Raw genomic sequence first — 19,851 nt, forward strand, 5'->3', positions numbered from 1 at the left:
AAGGTGTCCAATGAGAGAGGAGGGGGCGCGGCTAACGAGGGGCGAGAGTCAACGACCGTACGAGGGATTCTTATTCTCTCCCCCCCCCCCTTGACGGAGCGGGAGAAGAGGGCAACAGTCAGTGATGCAGCAGTCATGTGGGCGGGAAACAGAAAAGAGGGGGAAAGAAAAGGGACGAGAGGTAGAGAGGGGCGGGGGGGGGGGAGGCGCACAGAGGTAGCACATAGCAAGAGGAAGATTTCTAGAAGAGGTAGCTAGCGGATGAACGACGAAGAGGTAGCAGAGATACTAACAGTGCTAGCGAGAGGAAGAGGAGGAAGAGGAGGAAGAGGGCGGGAGTGGTTTAAGATTTCACATTAAAACAAAGTCATTCGCAGTTATTAACGTGGATCGTACGAGTTATATGAGAGGGAGAATTTTAGATGCTTAACTTTTAATTCCGAAACAGTTTGACCTCGATTTGAAATAAACAGGATTTTTGAACTGGGACTTACAGTCGAGGTAAATATATGAAGTCACACGTTCAAACAAACTTAACCAAATAAATAAAATGTGATAAGTGTTTAATATCCGTGCTGGGCGGAAAACAATAACTCCCAATTATATCTTGCAAACACGATCCTGGAGCTTCTGATTGAAACTCAGTCGATGATCCAGAGCAGACAACACGATTTAAACGAGTTCTTATAATCCACAGGAAAATGGAAAGTTGAACATCCACAACAAAGAGTGGCCGATGGAACCTGTGGTGAGACTGACTGATGAATCCAGGGGTCACGTGTTTGTTTATTCAGAAAATATGAAACAGAAAATACTTTTAAAAATTCTCCGAACAGGAACATTTGACAACCGACAGTTCAACGACAGCTGCTGAGTCACACGGGGACAAAAGTCTAAAAGTTTCAGATCAGCTGTAAAAATGGATGTTTGACATGAAATTAACATCTCACACATTTCAGCCGGGTAATAAAACGTTCAGTGGTTGTTCCCCGGGTTCATGTTCCTTTTTTTAATAACTGCAACACAACAGGTCACAGGACATAAATGTGAAATCGTGATTGCGTCTCATTCGCCGCCCAAACCGGTCGATATGCAGGAGTGAGGGCATTTTGCTAATTTAATTTATTTACCGTGGCTAGTGACTAAAAAGCAAAGAAGTCAGTGCGAGGGGTTAGCGAGGTAGGCAGCAGGAGGCGTTAAGAGATCTGTGAGCAGAGGAGGGTGGAGTGGGTGGGGTGGGGTGGGGGGGTTCAGTCGCTACAGTATCAGCACCTAAAAACATCTACGAGCCACCGCGTCGAGGAGAAGCGCCGCTCACGCTCGAGCCGCATCACAGCGTCTCCCTCTCTGTAAAGGCTGTGTGAAGGTCAGCAGGAGATTATATGTACGTGTCTGTATTTGTGTGTGTCTGTGTGTGTGTGTGGTTGTCCAGTGCTTTGTGGCAGGGTCTGGCCAAGTCGGTGTGTGTGTGGACGCAGCCTCCAGTGTGAGCCTCAGCCTAGCTTACGTTTCCGTGTGTGTTTGTGTGTAAATGTGTGTTGACAGGCTCACGTCACTCAGATCTGAGACAGTTGTGTTAATGCTTAAAGAAAAGTTTGGTGATACTTAAGGTTTTATTCTTACACATTCAGCTTAATTCAGAATATACGTTTTAGGAAATTGAAATGAATTGTGAGGGATTTTAAAAGATTTCAATTATTTAATCATCTTAGTTTAGGTCAAGGGGCGGAGACAAATTACATTTTATGGGTAAAACACAGAATTGTCTTCGACGTGCTTTAATATGTCGATTTGAAACTTGTTTGCCTTTAGACGATCATATTTCTCTATCTCTTCATCTCACACTCTATCCTGAGCACACACACATCCACAGACACACAAAGAACTACAGTGTATTGTTTAAAAAGAGGAGCGAGAGGTAGATACTCGACAAGACTAGAGTGAGGGCAGGCTGGGTCCTCTTCTGTGTGTGTTTTATTCATGTTGTTGTCTGACTGGTTTGTGTTTGTGTGTAACAGCTCTGAGCACGAACACACAAACCCCTGCTGTCTGGTCTCACTAGCTCCCCCTAGTGATTGGCTTAGAGACGAGAAGAGAGGGGGTGTGTGTGCGTGTGGTGAAGAGACAGGATGGGGTCACAGTGTCAATTCAAACTTTCAAACTTTGAGACACACTGAGGTTCTTATCTGTCCAGCCTCCATCTGACCCAACAGAGCAGAAAACAGTGTTTGTTACTGGACAAGTCTTGTGCCCTGAGAGGAAGCCTGGATGTGTGTGTGTGTATAATTGGGTTACCCTTGCCACTGAACCCTGAGTGTGTGTGTGTGTGTGTGTGTGTCTTGTGAAGACGTTAATGGAGTTTTGGGGATCTGAGGGGAATATATTGAATCGGTTGTGAAGGCCATCAAATGCGGGACTGGGTTTCAGAGATAAAGTTAGTTTTGTGTTGTGTGTGTGTTTGTGTGCTTTTGTTTGTGTGTGTGTGTGTGTTTAGTTCTTAGTTGTCAGCCACTCGTGCACTCGGGGGGGCTGGAGGACCCACAGCAACTGCAGGAACCGGTTCAGGTTGTGCGGCCGCTGGGCCAGGGTCTGGAAAGAGAAAGATTCTGGTTTTAGAGAAAGATGCAGATTATGTGGAAAAGGAGAGTCCATGGTGTCTGGACTATGGTTCCCAACATGAGGGTTTGGAGTTCTGTCCCTTTCAAGGATCACCAGGTAGAACTTTAGTGTCAGGAGCTGGCTGCAGACTCAATAAAGTGTGAGGCGACACTAATAAGCAGCCATGAAACAGACATTTAGCGGCTGCTGACATTCAGAGTCAATGGAAGCTGTCAGCGGTCGAGTCAAAGCAATATTTGAATTCGCAGAAACTTGGTCTTCGGTTGTTTGTGGTGTAAACACTGGATTCTGCTCTCGGTCAATTCATCGGTCAACACAACACCAAACATAGATCACTGTGAGTCTGTCTGATCATCCCATGTACACAGACGTACTGGGACAGAGCGGCAGAAGGAGGTTTGAACTCACACAAGCCGTTGGGAGCTCCAGAGTGGCGTGGGGGCATCATGGGAGCCATGCCGCTAGACGGGGCCCCTGCGGAGGGCGGCCCCGGCATCATACGTCCAGGTACCGGCTGGTTTGGTCCCATCGGTCCTGCAGAGGAGGAGGGAGAGAGAAACCTAATCAGACATGTGGAGATTTGAAGGAGGGGGAACCAGCAGGCAAAGATTGAAGTAATTTGAAGATTCTTTAAACGACTACTAAGCCATTAAATCTACGGCTCTCTTTAATTCATTTGTAAACATGCCTGTTTAGAATGAACCATATGATCAGTCTGTGGTAATGATGGTTACAGGAAACAGAGACTGGCTGTTGATTAGTTGAGGAAACCAATTTGATTTTAAATAAATGTGTGCACAGAAATCGTTCTAGAAAATAATCGACATCTCTTTGGTTCGTGCTTTTAACACCACATGCTCTGGGTTCATCTCTCACCTGTCGGTCCTTGGTGGAGAGTGGCCATGGGGTGGTGACCCATTGGGGGGTATCCAGGGTGCGGTGGCCCTCCGTGGTGTGGTGGGGGTCCTCCGTGGTGAGGTGGGGGTCCTCCGGGGTGCATGCCTGGCTGAGAGGGCCCGGATCCGGGGGCCTGTCCCTGGGCAGCTGCAGCAGCAGCGGCGGCAGCAGCAGCTTGTTGCTCCATCTGCTGCCTCGCCTTCATCTCTGCGTATTTGAGCTGCTCCATGTGGAACGCCTGGCGCTCGGTGAGCAGCTGCTGCCGCTGGAGCTCCAACTGCACAGAGAGACGGACGGGACGGAAGAGAAACATGAATAAAACACATTTGATAGATCATAACCCAAGTGATGATCAAGTTGTATTTGGACAACACGCGCATTTCTGGGTGAAATTTAAATTCACCATTAACCCTTGATCAGTTAGGCTCTAATTTAGAGATTGAGCTCTTAAATCTTATATCAACCAAACTTATCTGCATGTTTAGATCCCACCAGGGACGAGTGGCTCAAATCAAACAGATAAACTGCCATGTTAAAGTTTCTCTCAGAGCTCTATGAAAGTTTCCTTCAGGAGGCCTGTTTGTCTGCAGAGGAGAAATCATGCTCAGACTTTTTAAAAACCATCTTTTGTTTCTTTGCTCCTCTGTGTGGATCTTTGTGTTTTTGGTTGGACGCTCGGTGGTTTACGACCGATGGCAGCGGCAGAGGTTTGGTTTCCCTCCTGTTTTCAGAAAGCTTATGTAAACCAGGCTCCTTTTCATGCACTATTTACAGCTGTGAAACTGGGCTGCACTCCCGAGGCCTGCACCGCGGAAAACACAGTTTTATACTCTTGGTCGCGTCTCCAGGGACTGTCCATGGGCAGGACACACACAGACACACACACACACAGAAACAAACACACACACAGAGAAACAAGCACACACACAGAGAGAAACAAACACACAAACAGCGGGGGGCTTTTCATTTGCTTTTTACAGACAGGTAACAGTTTCACTTGAAAATGATTTATTTGCAATTCAGTTCCTCAACAAAGAGCTGATTCAGTGTTTCCTTTCCCGTGTCTGGAGGAGTTGGAAAATGACCAACATGAGCTAATGTTTACTTGCCACTTTCATTTGATTTTGGATGTCAACACTTGTTTATACGAAACATAAATCTTCTCAAAAATATGTTCTTCAAATATTAAAGTATTATTATGAGACGTCATTTACAGGAGAATCTCCCAGTTGATCAATTTAGGGTATTTCACATTTTGATAATTATATGTAACCGTGAGAGTTTGAAGTTTTAACATGTTTTGTTCAGTCTTGGCTGTATTTTAATTACCACTGGAGGGGGTGTGACTTCAAACTGCAGGATGAGCTTGTGTTTACAGACCATTTGCATTATTAATAACCACAGCTGAGCGTGTGGAGGACCTAAGTGCATGTAATAATCCATAATGTGCCGTCTTTCCCCAGTTGTGCTGGAGCAGAGTTCACATTTAATCTCGAGTTTAAACATCAGCTTTTGGACTTACCGCTTCTTTCTCTCGGTCCATGATGGTCTCGAGCTCCTCGAAGTGCCTCAGCTTAATCTCCAGCTTCTTCATCTGCGTCTCAACCAGCAGAGCAACCAGGGACTTGATCTTCCTCTCCTCCACCGCCGCCAAGTGCTGACAAGACAGAGAAACGGGAGGACAGCAGAATCAGTATAACGACCAATGTCTTTCTGAAAAGTTTCTAGAGTAAACCTGCAGTGAACTTGCGTCAGCTCTCCTGCCGTCTCACCTTGGCCTTGGTGGCAGCAGATGCCAGAGCAGCTGCGGCCGCCGTGGCGATGTTTCCCTCTCCGATGTCGTGCTCCAGCTTCTTCCTCTTCTCCTCTCCCTCGTCTTCAGCTGCCTTCTCCTCCTTCTCCTTCTCCTGCTCGGAGGGCGATGTCTCCATGGTCTCCTCCTTTTCTTTTTCTGAAAGTGAAAGAAACATAACTAACCGTTGAGTGTTTTCTGTATTTGAGTTCAAATGTGCAAAGTGTAGAGACATTTGATTGATCAAGAAAAGATTTGGGAGGTTACTCGATGGACATAAACTTTCCAGTTGCGAGCTTGGGAACTGTAAATGTTTGGGACGTTATCTTTACCTGCTGGAGACGTCTTGGCCTCTCCTGCTTCCTCTGCCTCCTCCTCGTGGTCCGACGACTCGGCTCCCTCCTTCTTCACCTTGTCTGCAGCGTCCGACTTGTCGCTCTTCTCTGCAGACTCACTGGGCTTCTCTGCCTCTTCCTTCGACTCCGCCTGAACGGTTCAAACACAGGGAAATAACAATAAGCGGCACATACAAATGACACAAGACGCACAAACAAGACCCTGTGTTACAAGTCGGACTCGGATCAGACAACTGCACAACGGCAACAGGTGAATGTAGCTGTAAGGCTGAGGTGCTCACAGCTAAGAGAATTAAGTGATAGTTCCTGTCCTGTCGTGACCCTACTTATGGTTTGAGGACAATCACTGTGATTTGAACAGAGTGGCTGACACTGGTTAATGGATGTTAATGAGGAAACCATCAAGCACCGAGCTGCCCAGCAGAGCGGGGACAATGTGAACGTTTGCAAATGTCATTAAATTCCCCCGCTGGGCCTTTCCACACGAGAGACAAGGACCGAATGCAGACGAGTGGAAACATTCATTTTAAACACAATGTGGGAGAGCGGACTAATCTTTATGAATATACAGTGAATATATATACGAGCTGGTCGTGGAATTTTTTTAATATTTTTTTGTTTTACCACATCCAACGTTTACACTAAAACAGATTAAGAAAAAAATTATTTGAAAGGTGCTGCAGAACCAACAATTACTCATAGATATTTATCGTACTATTGTTAGGTCCTACCTTTTAGCCATATTTAATTTAAAGTGACAACTAAAGACAAAAACAGCTTCTTCCTCTGGACCACAGAGCTTCACTGTTGGTCTCAAACTATTAAAAACCCACTGGTGAGCCACACTGTGGAACTGGGTGCCATCTTTCTTCATTACCACCAACACACAACCGGTAGTTTACTTTGACTCGACTCCGCAGTGGTTGTTCCTCTGCTGGAAATAAAATCACCTAAATGTGCATTAACCTGTCGCTGGAAACATTCCCCCGACAAACAGCAGTTTACTTCTGTTTGAGCACAGTTTGCTAAACATGGAGGTTGTTTTAGATGCTTATTTTATGCACAATGAAAGTATCTGTTCGTGAAGAACTTTTAAAAGACTTGTATCCTCAGTGGGAAGCATTGGGTTTGAGGCTCAGTGCCATAGACAGGGAAGGAAAGTGTTTTTTTGACTGATTAATGCGTTGGTGAATTTGGTCTCGACGTGGGATTTGCTGGCAAAGAGAGTAACACAATTTATTGGCAGCCTTGTGTTTTCCATTTGCAGAGGGACCCATTAAAACATTCATTCCCAAATGAAAAGGAATGAGCAGAATAACAAATAATACAAAAAAAACAGGCCTTTTGAGATTTGCAGGATACAAGGAAACGTGTTCTTACCTTATCAGCCTGTTGGGAGTCTGAGTCCGTGTCCATCTTTTCTGGCTCTGCGGTTTCTGCAGGCAACAGATTGATAAAGAATAAATTACACAAAAACACAAATAATCGATAATAAACAGCCGGCAGACAATAAAAACAACATTTGTTGATTCCCTGAACGGTGATGGAAGGCAGCGCGTCCGGAGAGGAAATCGAGGTCAAAAGCATTTTAAGTGTACCAGCCCACAGGGAAAGGTGTGATGTGTACACACATACACAACCAGGAGAATACACTTGTGTGGCTAAGTGTTAAATCATGTCATGGGTGCACTTGAGTGTGTGTTAAAGGTTTGAATATTGACTGTGTGATGATGTGTGTGTTGGTCGAGTGCTTCAGGCCAAGCAAGGCGGGGACTGCATTAAGGTTATTGATTTGAAATGAGGCCACTGGAGGACACTACGTCCACTGTAATAGATGATTGTGTCTTTGACGTCTTCCCCACACACACGTTAACCAGAGGGAGACATTTTCAAAGATGCACAAAGCAAAACAGAGAGGAAGAGATAAGCTCATGTTGGAGTGTGATGACCCAGTTTTCTGCCCCCCCCCCCCCCCTCCTGCTCTCCTGCCCCATCTGCCACTGTTGTTTTAATCCACTGGTTACCAAGGCAATATGCACACCCACCCACCCACCCACAAATACTTCTGTGTGCCCCCCCCCCCCTGCTGGACGTGCCGGTGACATGTGCATCGACTTGAAATGTCAAGACAGACCGATCACTGCAGCCTCGTGTTCATGTGATCGTTTGAGGACAAAGTGAAGACACTGTCCAGTCCTCACACCCGGCCTTCAAACACAAACACGCAACCACGCACACAAGCACGACAATGATCTGAACTCAAAGTATCCTCACGATACAAAGGCTTGCTGGGGAAACTGCTAACCTCTACTGCCCTCCAGTGGCTGTTATCGCCCCAACACAATAAGATCATAATATATAATCAAAGTTAAAATCCCACAACAACCAGACTTCCTAGAAGAATCAAGCAGATCCCGTTTCTACTTCTCGGCCACATGTGACTCACCGGTCTTTTCTGGCTCCTCTGGGGCCGTGCCAGCGATGCCACTGCTCTCCAGGCCGAAGGCGGGGTCCACCTTTCCTGTGCTCCTGGCCGCCTCCTGCACCTTCTTCACATGAGCCTCCACCAGCTCAGCAGGCACCTCCTCACGCACACGGGAAAACTCCTCTGTAGACAGACAGATGCATACATTTATGATTCAGATATTAATCTGACACACTTATGAGGGTTTGAAAGATATTTGTAGACATTCTTTGACTCATATTCAGCTTCCTCCACTCAGTTCTCACCTAGAGCTGCCTTGGCCGCAGCAGATGCGACTCTGGGGTCGACCACAGAGGCCAGGAAGGCGACAGTGCTCATGACGGGGTTTCCAGACTGGCTGAAGGGGATGGGCTGGTAGGCCAGAGGGCCCAGAGTGGACTCCGTGCTCTCCAGGTAAGGATCCTCGATGGGCAGCCGCAGGAAGTGCAGGATACACTCGTCCTGGGTGCGAGAACCTATGTGCTCCGACACTTTGTTCCAGTCGTCTTTGAACATCTCCAGAGCCTGGGAGAGGGCGAGGAGAGAGAGGAGCATTACAAAAGAAAAAGAGGAGAGGTGGAAATATACTAACTAAAGGGTCATAAGATGGAATATGATGGAAAGGAGGGAAAGAGGAGGAACAATATGTACTTTGGAAGAGAGGGTATATAAAGAGGCGCAGGGTAAAAGAGAAAATAAGTAATTTTTCATAAAAGGGAGGAAAGATTTATAAAGACAGAAAGAAGGATACAAGATGGAATAAGTTAAACGAAGGAGGGAGAAGTGTGGAAGAGAGAAGGCAATGACAGCTTCTTCTTCATTTGATGGACTCACCTCCAGCAGCAGTAGAGTCTCCTGCTCGGTCCAGTCCCTGGTGGAAGTGACTGCTTTAGCCTGCAGAGAAACATTACAACATTTTTAAAGTGTTTCCAGTTTTATCAGTGGAATGAGACAAATGTTTGTGAAAAGATAATGTTTGAAGTTGTTTTCAAGATATTTAAATATATATAATATAATATAAAACATATTCAGGATGTACAAGGAGTCCTGTGCTGACCTTTGCACTTTTCTTGTAGAGGTCGCCTCGAAGGCCAAAGTTCTGCAGGTCGATGGATTTCTCTTTGCCTTTGTCGATGAAGTTGGGCATCGGCTGTTGAGGAGGAATCTGGAGGAAAGAAGTAAATTAAATTGTCTGTTCGGGAGTTTAAGAGGCACATGTACGGATCTATTTGAGTTTTTAGAATTCATCTTAGCCCACATTCAAACAGCACTCTATGAAAACAGGCATTCCCCTCTTTCATTTAAATAAAAAATGCTTATTACTACTAGTATTAATTCAGTACCTTATTACTCTTCTTTCCAATTAAAACATTATATTCAAACATTGATTCAAATGTAAAAGAGAGTTGTTTTCCTTTGACTAGGACCAGACGAGTAAATCTGAAGATGTCAAATTGTGCCGTTGAGCTACATTATTATCTCTTCAATACAGGACTGTTTCTGATTCATATCACCCGAGTTGTCCTTACCGGTGGGGGTCTGTGGTTCAGGGGTATGAGGCCGGAGGGTGTGTCAGCCAGCACAGTGAAGTGGGGTGTGGGTGGGGGGCCCATGGGCAGAGGGCGACTATCTGAGTCGACCTGGTAATTGACCAAACCCCACTGCTCCAGGAACGCATGGACCCTGGACACAAAGAGCAGAGGCTGGTTTCATTTCCTTCTCTTTAGAAGAATTGATGCACCACAAATTTCTTTAATGATGACACATCTCATTTTGAGGACTACACACAATCATGGGACTTAACTCACCTCATGATGGCGCACACATCTCCGGTCAGGTTCCTGCGGCAGGAGGTGGAGGTGAGATACTCCTGAGGGTTCAGCCGGTACGTGTCAATCATGAAGTTACGATAGGCCAGGAATCTGTTAGAGAGTCGAGAAGAACCACAAAGACATCAGCACCACAAGAAATGTACCACTTTGAAAAACCATGACGTGTGTGTAAACGTGTATTAACTTACATCTCTGGAGTTTTGGACTTGTTCTTTCCGTTGAAGAACTCAGGGAGGGCTCTTCTCTCAATCTCATGGATGCTGAGAAGAATGGACAGAAAAATAAATGGAAATCAGATACGAATGACAACAATTACCATCAGTGATTTTAAACATTAAAAAAGACTTAATTATCTGAAAAGGCCCCAAATACTATAAATTCATCAAAGTGAAACAACAAATCTCTCCAGCTAGTTATAAATAAAGCCTCTGATTGACTTCCAATTTGTTTCATTCAGGTCCATAGCCTCCATTGTAGTGCAACTCTTGAGGCTCTCATGATTATAAAATCTCAAGAAAAACAAAAATCGAGAAGTATAGAAGTGTCCCAACATTTGAACTCTCTCCCCAGCTCTTACCAGTTGTAGTCGAACCAGGCGGCGTAGCTGGGGATGATGATGTGATGAGTCTGTTCAGTCACGTTGTCCTCGCCAGCATCGATCAGCCGGTTGATTTCCGCTTTGCCCTGGTCCTCGTCATCCTGCGATGTCAGACAGGTCAGCATGATTTGAAACTGCTTGTGTGTGAGCACGACTCAGACGGAATGAAGATGAATATTGGGTTTTTTAAACTTAATTATGATTTGCCTCAACATATTAAAAACCTAGTACATGGGTACAATAAACATCGGTAGGTGCCCTGAGCAAAGGTTAAAGTAAGTAACACAGACAACTACAGTGTTTGGTCTGAAGAGTCATCAGTCATCTTACCTTTCCACCAGACAGCACAGAGTCGTCCTCCATGTCATCTGAAAAAGATAAAACAATATTATTTTCATAAGGATGCATCACAATGCTTTTATTTGAACTTGTAACAAACACACACAACACAGAACATGTCACAGATACATACCCAAGTCGGCCACATTCCCTCCTTTCACCGGAGTGCTTTCGCTGTCTTTCTTTGAACTTGCTGCGTTTGGAGGAAAAAGGAGATAAATGTGCTGAAGGGTAAAAGTATAAAAAAAAATCCAAGCGAGTCTAATTCAGTTGTGGGTATGAAGGCATTAAGCAGCACTCTGGTTCGCTGAGGACACAGAAATAGAGTTGAGCGAGAAAGTATGTGTGTGTGTGTGTGTCTGTTGGAATGAAAAAGGAGGAGACTTGTGAAAGTGGGACATCGCAGAGGGGACCTGGTCTAAAAACAGCAGTTTGACTGAGGATTGTGTATTTGGGTTTTTAAAGAGAAGGAAAAGAGTTTCAGATCAAGCTTCATTCATCTGTGGTTGTTAAAAAAGAAAATCCTCAGGCTGTTTCCTACATTTGTGACTGGAACACTGTGTCTGAGGATTCTTCTAATCACTCTTATGCCCGAGAACACAACAATAACACAACACAGAAAAACCACAAAAGGAAACCCCCCACTGGAAAAAACATCCATGAATGAATTGGGCGATAAAACAAACAAGAAAAAAATAAACAATGAAAAGACAATAATTGAAAAGGACACACTGTCTGGTGTACAACTTTGCAACTCAACTCAAATACACGCACCATTTTTGGAAACACTGCCCTCCTCCAGGCTGGCACCAGCCGATGAGTCGTCCAGGTCCTTGGTCGTGTCCTCCTCCGTGTCCTCCTCTTCGCCTCTGTGGCCTCGTCGCTTCCAGTGAGGCCCGGGATTCCTGACACCAGAGAGAGAACCGAGTTAGGACTTAGCAATTCAGAGCGTATTGTGCTTCAGAAATCCCTCTTCAGACAAAGTCTTCTTCAGGGCTGCAGACCATGAAATCTTCACTGCACGTGACTCAAAGTCAAAACTGTGACTTGACCTCAGTCACTCTGCCATTGTCTTTAGTTTGAAGTGCAAAGTCATCTTTTTAAACATCCTACAGGACAAGATTGGAGGTGTTATATAATTTTTCCATGATTCAGGATACCTGGAGTTTGTGTTAGGCCGATACAAGTTATTTATCCGTTACTGTTGCATTTAAAAATAACTTTGGTTTAACTCTTTGAAGAAGACAAAACTGAAGTCTTGCGTCCAGTGCACATAGTTGTTGGATTTGTTGGACTTTCCAGCGTGAAATATGCCAAATACCTGTTGTTTCCAAGCTCACTGTTTTGTTCAGTCTTTCATTTAATAAAAGTAATATTAAAACGTGGGCTTCTTACCCCTTCTTTCCTCCCTTCTTGCGAGACTCAACAGGAGTGCTGGGCGGCGAGGGCGAGCGCCTCCTCTTCTTGCCGGCGGAGTTGGCTTTGCGCTCCTTTCGATCGGGTGTACGGGAAGACTGATCAGACAAACCCCGTGCAGCGCAGGGAGCGAGGGATGGAGGATGAGAGAAAGAGTGGCAGAATGAGAGGATGGAACGGTTGACCACACAAGGAGGGGGAAGCGTTGGGAGAGCGACGGCGGGGAGGGGGGGATGCTGTGGTGGTGGTGATGATCAGGGTTCCTGTGTTCTGTTCTTTTAAAGAAGCTTCTCTTTCACACAAGCCTTCAGTTCAAGTTCTGTGGTGAAATATTTATTTGACAAATTGTCTGAAGCAGCCAAACTTTTCTAAAGTTTGTTTAAATAATAGTTGGTGAAGTTGTTTGCTAACCTTCTAGGCCACAAAAAGTTATGCACCACCTTTCAATTAAACATGCGTCTTATTGTTTGCAGCCTTATTCACTTGTCTTAAATTACGTGGGAGCAATGCAGCCCTCTCATGGCCAGTTTGCTTCATCTTTAAGAATCCAAAATAATGTTTCAAATGAAACTTACGTCTTCACAATGAAACAATTCTTCGAAATTATGTGAACCTTTTTACTGTGTGAAGCTTTTTAAATCAAGATTGTCTTGATTTAAAAAAAAAAATGATGTTCCAAACATGGACAGAAACCCTGAAACACATTGGAAGGAGACCAATAGCGAGGAAAGCTTTGGAAAGGATGAGCAACAAACAGACAGAACACAACAGAGACGAAGGAGGAGGATGCACAGTCCACAGACACAACAAAACACAAGCTCGCAACAAAAACACTCTGAAACATTCATGCTCATGTCGTCAGTTGAAAAATTTCCATCGCACACTTTTCCACATAGTCCAGAATCCATGAACTGAGTTTCAACTCAATCACAAAACTTTGAATCTGTATTCTTCCATTTTGCAGTGTAAATTTCTACGGCAGGACGAGGGCTGAAAATGTTTCTGGGGCAAAACATTTTCTCAAAACAAACAAGTAAAGCTGTGGGTCACACACACACAATCAAGTATCTACCTCCTCCTCTTTGGGGAAGATCCTCTGGCGGAAGCTGACTGGTTTCTTGTTCTCGTCGACCTCGTAGTCTTCCTCGTTCATCCACTCGTTGAAGGCGTCTGTCTCTAAAACCCACTTGGCGTGAACCTGATGGGGGAGAAGGAAGCACACAGAGGTTGAAGCAAGTTGTTAATTTATCGTTAATAAGACACTAATCTAACCATCCCTTTAAACTGCTGCACTGCTTTCTTCATAATCTTCAGTACTAAATACCATTTCAAAACTGTCTAGTTCAGTTCTGCGTGTTCTTCTCAACACTCACCTTCCAGGGTCGGTCGGAGCTCGGAGGATCCTCCACGTCACCGTCCACCTCCCCGGCTGATACCCAGGTGTCATAGCTAGAAGAAAAACAAACGGTACATAAGGAGAATGTCACACAAACCATCATGTTCTCACCTGAGAGAAGTTTGGTTACCGGGGGATGATTTGTTCAGCTTAATTTATAAATACTTTTTTGATGAATATTAAAAATCAGGGATTCAGTAGAGTATATTTTACGTATTCTCCAAAGGATAAAAAACAACACAAGGGACATTAAAATCTTCTTTGACTAAACGTTTTCTAATAAGCAAAAAAAAGCTTTAAAACAAATTGATTACATTTGTCTACACTTATTTCTTAGATGTTATACTAACTTGAGTTGAGTTGTCATAGACCACTTTTGGGGAAATAATAAAAAGAACCATCTACTCAAGCATCCAAATCCAACTATTTAAGGCCAATGTATGCTTCTGCGTTTTGACGGACACGGACAGATAGGACCGCCCTCTCCAACGTGGAACGCCCTCTCCGTGCCTCTCCGAGGCTCCTCGGAGAGCTTTTCGTGCCGCGCTCATTTTTCTAACTATACGTCGAAATGACGGACAGCCCACGGATAGCACTTGGCTGTGATTGGTCCGCTAACGCCAGCATTTCGGAATGGAAACTTCCTGTTCCATTCCCTACATCACAATAAACCAAAATCACAACTACGACTCTATGATTAAAGTGTGTTAAGCCAGCGGCGTTGTCCGGCTGACGGTGGCTGGTTAGAGCACTTACAGCATGTGTGTACGGTCACATACGGTTATAACGAACTTTGATAACGGGGCTAGCGGGCTAGCCACCATGCTAACTGCGGTGGGAACAGCGCAAAAACCCGCTGACTTTAATCCCACGGCTCATGACACTGTTTCTCAAACACCGTCAGGTTAGAAGCAAACACTTGGTAGTAGCTAGTATCGGGTGTCCGTGCTGACTGTGTGTGGAAGCTGGGGGGAGCTAGCTGCCTCCGTGTAGCTTCAAGCTGTTGCAGCTGTTGAATTAGCAACGCAGTTTGGAAGCAAGACCGGGGAACCGCTGCGCTAAGACACGATAACATCAGCATTTTGACCCGCTGGGTGTCACTTTATTTCAGCAAAAACTGTCGCGTCATCAACATCCTGTTTCTGTTACCATCGTTCACTGTGTGTGAGGAGCCGGGAGGACGTAAATAAACCAGCGTGGACTTCTTCTATATACCTCATGAGGTAGGCTTGTCTAAGCTCGACTTCCGTTTCGCCATCTACTGTTCTGGCGGTGAATTGTTTTCACAACAAAAAGGCTCGTAGAACTATAAATCAAAAAGGGTCCGTCCGATCCGTCCGTCCGTCATTCCGAAACGGACTCGGAGAAGCATACTGAGGCCTTTAGTCGGCGAGAAAACTGTTTGATGATGTTATGACAGTCATAGGGAAAAACAATTAAAGTATGTTTAATGGTGGCTAATCAAACATTGTGATCCAAGTCTATGCTTTTCAGAGAGGTCACATTCTTACCTGTCTGGGTAGAGACCCCAGTGCACCAGCACCTGCTTGTCTTTCCTCATGACAGGTCGAAGCCACTCCTCTGCAACACACACAACCCAGTGTTGACATATACACACACACACACACCAAGCAAGTGTTTCATACAACAAAAACACAGACTGTTGTCTACGATTAACAAAACGCTGGTAATGGATTTGTCATTTTTGTAACAAGACAATTCTCTACCTTCGTCTTGTTGGGATGCTGAGGGATAAATGTGGTGGGTGGCCTTCGACTTGTCATCAGTAATCGAGCCCTGAGGTCGAAAGAAGGTACAGAATAATCAACCACTTAAAAGATATACAACAGAGTTTTACATTAGAAACATTAACTCAACTGAGAAGTATGTTTTGTGTATTAGGTCGGAGCTCACCTGGTGCCTCTTGACGATGTCTTTGAGCTTACTGGCCTGTTTCTGCTCGATGTCCGGCGACAGGAAGACGGTGGGTCGAGTCAGGCAGTTGTTCTAGAGGTACAGAGACATTAAGTTAGAATAAGAAACAATCGTTGTATCCTAAATTCATGCAGAGGAAAACAAGGGACACAAACTTTCCGAATTTTGTAAATCCTATAAATTACATCTAACTGGTTGTATGACATGACTAATCGACAGTAAGATCATCCAGAGATATCAGCAGAGACTTTATTTAGGTGTATGTTTTTCAGCCAGTTTGAAAACACTTGAAGCTTCTGTGTGGAGTCAGTGGATCATACCTGAACCAAGTTCTTCTCAACATTCAAGAACATTTCCACGTTCCTGTCCATCCGGGAAGGATTCTGCAGATCAAATCGACGCCTGGGAACAGTGGACAGGAATCGTTTAGAGGAACAACATGACGCGGTACTCAAATCAAACATTTTAGTAATGTTTAAATTACTGTCTGTGGAGGTGAACTACAAGTGAACTCACCAGCCCTGCTCACTCTTGAACTTGTAGACGGATCCCAAGATGTGACAGAGGGCCCCTCCTGCCTTGAAATCCTGGAAACATTTTGCCTGAAAATAGAAGAGCGTGTAAATGTTATGATGCACAAACAACACATAATGGAGATGCATGATTGTGTGTGTGTGTGCTGTACTCACAGGTAGCTTGGTAAGAGCAGGATTGTTGACTCTGCGTCCGAACGCGTCCTCCTGGAACTGCAGCAGCTGGACGACCAGGCCCGCCAAGGACTTACTGGAGGGGGAGTCGTTCTGGACATACTGGGACCAGAGAGAAATAAAAACATTCATCAACTCACCCACACTAGTAGAAATGGTGACACGGACATTTGCAGCTACACAATTTGTCTCAAACAGTCCAGCAGTACCACAATTACAATATCGACAATAGTGTTAGGGGGAAATTCTATTAGCGAGGAACAGCAGAAACGACTGCAAGTATGAAAAATAACCTTGATATTTGTTTTATATTCATGTCAAAGTAAAGAGACATAACTGTGTTGATGTTAGAGGACGGGCTACTATGTAATGTTGCTGCCTGTAGATGTGCATTGAATTTGAAGTGGCCTGTAGAGTGTTTGTTTTCATTTGCATCCTTGAAAGGTCATAAGATCAGGGTCAACAACACCTAAGCACACCTGAAGCTAGGGGGGGAAAGTGGGTGTTGCTCAAGGACACTGCGGCAGAGTTGATTCTTGCAGACAGACATCCATACTTTTTTTTAATTCTCATACAAATATAAACCCTCCAGTGAATCACTCCTGCTTTAGCAAACAGCAAGTGTGGCACAGAAAATGACAAATGTCAAAGAGAAACACTTCTCACATCTGACTCATCTGTTCAGGGCTCAAAACAAGTTACTACCAGAAAACATTCAAAAACTTATATCTGAAGAACCAGGAGAAGGTTTTGCACCCCAATCTGTGGAGTGAGATGATGGAACAGCTCAACACATAACCCAGTTTAAAATACAGTACAATGATATGATGTTCACAAGGAGCCGGGATGAAGAGACAATCACTGGGTGTTTGCAGCAGGTCTGTTTCTTTATTTGGTGACTTGATGTTTATTATTCCTTACCTCCCCTCCCTCTCTTTTTGCTATAAATAACAATGCCGATTTGTTTATATTAATATTCTGGGCATGTAGGTGTATGAGTTGTATATATGTATAAATATATATATATAGCCATATTTTATACATATTTGTGTACATTATAAACAACAAGGAGCACAGGTAAACAACATATTCAAAGATATATAGGAAGCTGGTTAAGTATAAAATAGTTATTAATTAAAACGTTTTTACTTCTTCTCACTCTTTCGAATGAAGTGTTTGTATCTCATTCATCACTGCTTGTAAATCACACTTTTTTAAATTTGTATAATTTCTCTCTCTCTTTATGTACATGTTCAAAAACAAATAAATCCAAATGAATGAATCTGTAGCACGCGCAGCTGCAGGACACAAACAACTCGAAGCCGAGCGACTCCTCAGGGACGAACCGGCCATGTTGATATGAACCTTATGTGTGTTTATACTGTGCAGCTTCATCTTCTGCATCCAACAACAACACGTGGACCTGTGTGTAACCTCCCTGCCTCTTGTTCTCTACAGTTTGAAGTGAGAGCGCACAGAGTGACACCAGGAGACAGGAGGACCCACTCTTTGTTTGGCTAACTCCGCAGCAGCAGCCTCCACACACAGGGGGTTTGTTGTTAAGATGAATAAACTCTCCCTGCTTCCTCCTCGGCCCCGAAACAAACTCACCCTCAAGATTTATCATGATTTGATCGTGGCGAAGAGGGATTTTGAGCGGGAATAGGAGGCAGATGTGTGGGTCTAATCAAGCTAACATGTCCACTGAGTGCATGCTGTCCCGTGACTAGCATCGGGTTAGCTTCTCGGGGCCTTTAGCTGCACCGATGAGGGAGTTTTAATGTAAATAGTGTGAACAGAGAAATACTGTGAATGTAAATAAAAGCACGTGCAGCTGCAGCTTTCATCAAAACATCGATTAAAGCCATTTCCCCTCTGAGCTTGTTGTTAGCTGCAGGGTGGAGGGTTAGCTAGCTAGCAGCGCGCTAGCTCAGGGGTAAACAGGCTCGGGGGGAGTTAATTAGCAGCTCGTGCACGCTGCGGTGAGTTTTAATTGTTTTAAACTAACGCGTGTTGGAGGAGAACACGGGTAAAAGTCCGCTGAGCAAACGAATTCGCGTCCGTTAGCTCCGTGAAGCTAGCCTCCATTGTGCAGCGGGCCTGCGGAGGGATCGATGGAGCTAGCTCACCTTCTTGTAGTGTTTCCCGATCCACTGCCGCACCGTCTCCATCTGCGATATCGTCTCCGAGCTCTCCCAGAACTTCGTGGACGGGCCGCCGTCCTTCTTCCGTCCCAGCGCCGCCCCTCCGCCGCCGACCGGGCCGGTGGCCGGTCCGCCGGAGCCCGTCCCGCCTGCCGTTGCCGTCGCCATTGTGTGTTTAGTCCGCTTGTCGTTGTCTTTCTCCTCCGCGGCGCCGCTCGCACTAGCTCCTCGCACAGCCACACTGCGCAGCTTCCGCGTGAGGGGGATTGTGGGAAATGTAGTGTTCTGCCCCCGGGGAGAGGACAAAAGGAAAACGAGTCTTCGTGCGACAGTTATAAACATGTGATAGTTAGAAAAGTGAAAACATCTGTTGCATAAACTTTTTATTTAGTTATTCTTCTATTTAGTTTTTATTCTAAGTAATTTAGTTGTTTTTTATAAGCAGCCGTTTTGTAGTTTAAGAAGCTTCTTCATTCATTTCCATTAAATATCAGTTTCTAAACAAATGTCAAATTTTCTCTAAAAAATTGCCTTTATTAGCATTATAATATTTAGACGATATAGTGAATTAACAATTAATTAGATAAGATAGATAATCCTTTATTAGTCCCACAATGGGGAAGATTGCTCTATTACAGCAGCAAGAGTGATAATAAGTAACAGGCAATACTTAAGTGCAAGGAAATATGCAAAATATAGAAAAATATTAATGGAATAAAAACTAATATAGTGCAAAAACAAGTATATGTACACTGACTGGATAACACATGAACCATTTGATTAAACAGGTTAATTATTATTGCATAAATATAAAGATGGGATCTATCCATCCATCCATCTTGCTCACATTATCACTATTATTATTAATAAATCTTCACTTTATGATCATTTTCTTTATTGTCTTGCACTCTGAAGTTGCAGACTCTCAGGGTTTTATAAGACACCAAATGTAAAGTAAATTATTTTACAGCTTGATCTTGGGCGAAACATTCTGCTTCCCTTCCCAGGCCTCGCTATTAAAATCTGTAATTGATAAATTAAGTCACTTTTTATAGCTTGTGTTGAACTCTGCTAGCTGCTATTTAAATACATACATTATCTAAAATATTTGTCCTCTTTGCTTTTCACGCCTGTTCAGCCTCAGGAACTGAACATTTGCTCTGAGGAGCGATTGGAGAGCTGATCCCAGACTCAGATGAGAGAGTGTGTCTCGTTCCACTCGAGGCCAGGAGGTGGAGCAGGTTTACTCCTCTTCACCAGGTCGGCCTCATGCTTCAGTTCTTTCAGGCTGTAGAGGAATCCATATTTACAGTTTCTGCAACACCAGAGCTCTTGAGAGATAGCATTTATTTAAAT

At 44.4% G+C, this 19,851-nt stretch overlaps 1 protein-coding gene across 1 annotated transcript; it reads right to left on the minus strand.

The window, feature by feature from the left end:
- Positions 1 to 1,234: 1,234 nt before the first annotated feature.
- smarcc1a (SWI/SNF related, matrix associated, actin dependent regulator of chromatin, subfamily c, member 1a) lies at positions 1,235 to 18,663 on the minus strand. Its single transcript, XM_053432758.1, has 28 exons — positions 18,481 to 18,663; positions 16,334 to 16,453; positions 16,161 to 16,246; positions 15,965 to 16,046; positions 15,624 to 15,716; positions 15,437 to 15,506; positions 15,221 to 15,290; positions 13,687 to 13,762; positions 13,386 to 13,511; positions 12,293 to 12,411; positions 11,672 to 11,802; positions 11,031 to 11,090; positions 10,889 to 10,926; positions 10,538 to 10,659; positions 10,149 to 10,220; positions 9,937 to 10,050; positions 9,658 to 9,811; positions 9,186 to 9,293; positions 8,963 to 9,022; positions 8,395 to 8,653; positions 8,111 to 8,272; positions 7,045 to 7,100; positions 5,641 to 5,794; positions 5,289 to 5,467; positions 5,039 to 5,173; positions 3,496 to 3,793; positions 3,028 to 3,153; positions 1,235 to 2,589 (listed from the first exon to the last, which is right to left on the minus strand). Exons 1-28 carry the CDS (start codon positions 18,661 to 18,663, stop codon positions 2,498 to 2,500), a joined length of 3,345 nt encoding a protein of 1,114 aa, XP_053288733.1. The 3' UTR covers positions 1,235 to 2,497.
- Positions 18,664 to 19,851: the final 1,188 nt, after the last annotated feature.

This window comes from Pleuronectes platessa, chromosome 10 (genome assembly GCF_947347685.1).
Source record: "Pleuronectes platessa chromosome 10, fPlePla1.1, whole genome shotgun sequence".
In the NCBI taxonomy this organism is placed as follows: Eukaryota; Metazoa; Chordata; class Actinopteri; order Pleuronectiformes; family Pleuronectidae; genus Pleuronectes; species Pleuronectes platessa.

Coding starts and splice junctions, on each gene's coding strand:
- smarcc1a (XM_053432758.1), bottom strand. CDS start 18,663: ATGGCGACGGCAACGGCAGGCGGGACGGGCTCCGGCGGACCGGCCACC. Junction 13,512..13,686: donor GCTCCGACCGACCCTGGAAG/GTGAGTGTTGAG, acceptor CTCCCCCATCAG/GTTCACGCCAAGTGGGTTTT. Junction 10,221..10,537: donor GCCTGGTTCGACTACAACTG/GTAAGAGCTGGG, acceptor CATTCTTCTCAG/CATCCATGAGATTGAGAGAA.